The sequence below is a fragment of the Solanum verrucosum genome, unplaced genomic scaffold, assembly GCF_900185275.1.
Source record: "Solanum verrucosum unplaced genomic scaffold, falcon-dt-bn FXZP01000208.1, whole genome shotgun sequence".
Taxonomy (NCBI): domain Eukaryota; kingdom Viridiplantae; phylum Streptophyta; class Magnoliopsida; order Solanales; family Solanaceae; genus Solanum; species Solanum verrucosum.
Window position 1 is genome coordinate 2,647,982 of NW_026020329.1, and position 3,760 is coordinate 2,651,741.

The following is a 3,760-nucleotide window of genomic DNA, read 5'->3' on the forward strand; positions in this document are numbered from 1 at the left end:
TAATGCTCAACGAGGAGGAAATCACCAGAGCTATGGAAATACCTAGAACCTGAGCTGGTGGAACCACCTAAACTATTCATGGGGTGGCAATCAAAACCAATATCAAGGACATAACCAATACAGACCACAGAGTAATAGACAACAGTACCATCAACAAAACTATGGTAACCAGCAGGCTGCCAATTAAAATGATATGAGTGTGGAGGACATGCTCAAACAAATCATGGCAGATCAAACTAAATTGGCACCGAATGTTCTAAACAATCAATTGGAGACTCAGAATTTGGAGAAGCAAGTTGGGCAGTTTGCTAGTGCCCAAAATTCCCGACCATAAAAGGGTTTGCCGGGAAATACCAGCCCAAACCCGAAGCAGGTAAATATTGTGAGTACTTGGAGTGGTCGTCCATTGGAAGAGTTGCCGCTAAAGGCAAAAGTTGCTGAAGAAAAAGGAACACAAGTAGATGAAGCAGAACCAAGTGAACAAAGGGTGGATGAGGAACCAAAAGCAAAACCACCTCCTCTATTTCCACAGAAATTCAAAAAACAAAAGGAGGAGGAATGTTTTGGTAAGTTTATTGAATTACTCAAACAGGTACATGTTAACTTGCCTTTGATAGATGTGTTGCAGGGCATTCCTAAGTATGCCAAATATGTGAAAGATGTGGTAGCCAATAAGAGTAGATTGGTTGAGTACGCAACAGTAGCACTTACGGAGGAGTGCAGTTCTAGGATCCAGAATAGGCTCCCAATTAAGTTGAAAGATCCAGGGAGTTTCACTGTTCAGATAAAAATTGGTCAGTGTGTTGAGGCAAGAGGGTTGTGCGATTTGGGTGCAAGTATCAATTTGAGGCCTACGTCCATGTTTCTCAAATTGGGACAAGGAAGGCCCAAGTCCACAACCATTATGTTGCAGTTAGCGGATCGTTCGGTGGCAAGGCCAGATGGTGTTATTGAAGATGTCTTGGTTCAAAAGGGAACTCTGATTTTCCCCGTGGACTTTGTCATTATGGATTTTGAGCCTAACCTAGAGGTCCCATTTATTTTGGGACGCCCATTCCTAGCAACCGGAGGTGCATTAATTGATGTGGTGGCCGGTAGACTAACAATGAGGGCTCACGACAAGGTCGAGGTATTTGATGTTTACAAGGCAATGAAGTTGCCTGCAATATATGAGGAGATGTCTGCAATTACAGTCATTGATGAGGCAATGGTAGCTAAATATGTTGAAGCCCAAGATCCTTTAGAGAAAGTTCTAATTGGGCAAGACATTGAGGGAGATGTTGAAGCCCAGGAGTTGGCTAACGTCCTAAATATCCCAAATGTGAGTATTCTTCGCAATTTTGTGGAGCCATTAAATAGAGTCCTGTCACCACATCCTAAGCCTTCGATCGAGGAAGCACCAAAGTTGGAGTTAAAGGCTCTCCCTTCTCATCTCAAGTATGCATTCTTAGGTGCTAATGAATATTTACATGTAATCCTTTCTTCTGCTTTGTCCGAATTGCAGGTTGAGGCGTCTCTGAAAATATTGAGGAAGAGGAAAAGGGTGATAGGCTGGCAGATGGCTGACATAAATGGCATCAACCCAACTTTATGTATGCACATGATATTCATGAAGGAGGGGCACAAGTCAATTGTGCAACCACAACGCAAGCTAAACCCAATGATGAAAGATGTGGTGCGCAGGGAGGTGATCAAATGGCTAGATACGGGTATTATCTATCCAATTTCGGACATCAAGTGGGTCAGCCTAATTCAGTGTGTGCCTAAAAAGGGAGGCATGGAGGTGATCACTAATGAAAGAAATGAGTTGATTCCAACCAGGACAATTACAAGATGGCGAATATGCATGGATTATAGAAAATTGAATGAAGCCACCAGAAAGGATCACTACCTGGTTCCTTTTATTGATCAGATGCTGGACAGGTTGGCTGGATAAAAATATTATTGTTTCCTGGATGGCTATTCAGGATACAACCAAATTGTGATTGCACCAGAGGATCAGGAGAAAACTACATTCAATTGCCCGTATGGGACATATGCTTTCAAGAGAATGCAGTTTGGGCTATGCAATGCTCCAACCACCTTCCAAAGATGCATGATGACTATCTTTCATGATATGGTTGAAGATTTTGTGGAAATATTCATGGATGACTTCTCAGTATTTGGGGAGTCTTTTGACAGGTGCTTGGAGAATTTAGACAGGGTGCTAGCTAGATGCGAGGAAACTAATCTCATCCTAAACAGGGAAAAATGTCATTTCCTAGTGAAGGAAGGGATTGTGTTGGGCCATAAGGTGTCAAAGTGAGGGCTGGAAATTGACCGTGCCAAAGTGGAAGTAATTGAAAAGCTACCTCCCTCAATTTTTGTTAAAGTGGTGCGAAGTTTTTTGGGTCATGCTGGTTTCTACAGGAGATTCATCAAGGATTTCTCTATGATTGCAAGACCCATGTGCAGTCTCCTAGAGAAGGAGATGAAATTTGTATTTGATGAACAATGCATGCAAGCTTTTAAAGCTTTGAAGAAGAAGTTGACAGAAGCTCCAATCCTAACTTCCTCAAAATGGGAGCTTCCTTTTGAGTTGATGTGTGATGCAAATGATATGGCTATGGGAGCAATGTTGGGGCAAAGGAAAGAAGAAGGTGTTTCAACCAATATATTATGCAAGCAAAACACTGGATGCGGCCCAAACCAACTACACAGTGACTGAAAAAGAAATGCTTGTTTTGGTCTATGCTTTTGACAGGTTTAGATCTTACATAGTAGGTACTAAAGTTGTTGTTTATACTGACCATGCAGCTATCGGGTACTTGTTCAACAAGAATGATGCAAAGCCGCGGTTAATCAGGTGGATTCTATTGCTACAAGAGTTTGATATTGAGATCAAGGACCGATGAGGTTCTGAAAACCAGATTGCAGACCACCTATTGAGATTGAAGAGTTTGAGACATGTGGGAGAGTAAGGTCATATTAGGGGGGAATTCCCTGATGAACAACTATTGGCGCTGGAGGTGAATGAACTACCATGATATGCTGACATTGTTAATTATTTGGTTAGCGGATTGTTTCCACTAGGTGCAACCACACATAAAAAAAAAGGCTTATTTATGATGCTCGGTTCTACATATGGGATGAGCCTTATCTCTTCAAGCAAGGGCCGGACAAAATGATGAGGAAGTGTGTCCCTGAGTCCGAAATGAGATAAGTGATGGACAGTTGCCACTCATCTGCATATGGGGGTCATCACGGAGGTGAGCACACTGCGCAAAGGTGCTTCAATCAGGTTTTTTCTGGTTTACTTTGTTTAGAGATGTTGCAGGTTAGGTGAAAAGTTGTGATCAATGTCAGAGGATGGGGTCTATTTCCAGACGACATGAGATACCCTTGCATAACATCTTGGAGGTTAAAATATTTGATGTGTGGGGCCATTCCCTCCATCGAATGGAAATCAGTACATACTTGTGGCAGTGGACTATGTGTCAAAATGGGTTGAGGCAGTGGCGTTGCCGACCAATGATGATAAAGTGGTGTTGAAGTTTCTAAAGAAGCACATCTTCACTCGGTTTGGAACTCCTAGAGCAATAATCAGTGATGGAGTGACACACTTCATAAATCAATTGGTGAAGAATATTTTAGCTAAACATGGAGTCAGACACAAGGTAGCTACAACATACCACCCTCAAACTAGTGGCCATGTAGAAGTGTCAAACAGGGAAGTGAAGCAGATTCTACAGAAAACAGTGAATGCCCAAAGGAAAGATTT

General features: G+C 42.2%; 1 protein-coding gene across 1 annotated transcript; it reads left to right on the plus strand.

Moving 5' to 3' along the window:
• The first annotated feature begins 223 nt into the window (after positions 1-223).
• Positions 224-2,894, plus strand: LOC125836054 (uncharacterized). The gene is made up of 5 exons (XM_049515140.1): positions 224-303; positions 358-1,923; positions 2,182-2,301; positions 2,410-2,616; positions 2,744-2,894. Exons 1-5 carry the CDS (start codon positions 224-226, stop codon positions 2,892-2,894), a joined length of 2,124 nt encoding a protein of 707 aa, XP_049371097.1.
• Positions 2,895-3,760: the final 866 nt, after the last annotated feature.

Excerpts from the sequence above, each read along its gene's own strand:
- LOC125836054 (XM_049515140.1), top strand. The coding sequence starts at position 224 with ATGGCAGATCAAACTAAATTGGCACCGAATGTTCTAAACAATCAATTG. Across the intron at positions 1,924-2,181 it reads ATTGATCAGATGCTGGACAG|GTGCTTGGAGAATTTAGACA; the intron begins GTTGGCTGGATA and ends GTCTTTTGACAG. Across the intron at positions 2,617-2,743 it reads GATATGGCTATGGGAGCAAT|GTTTAGATCTTACATAGTAG; the intron begins GTTGGGGCAAAG and ends TGCTTTTGACAG.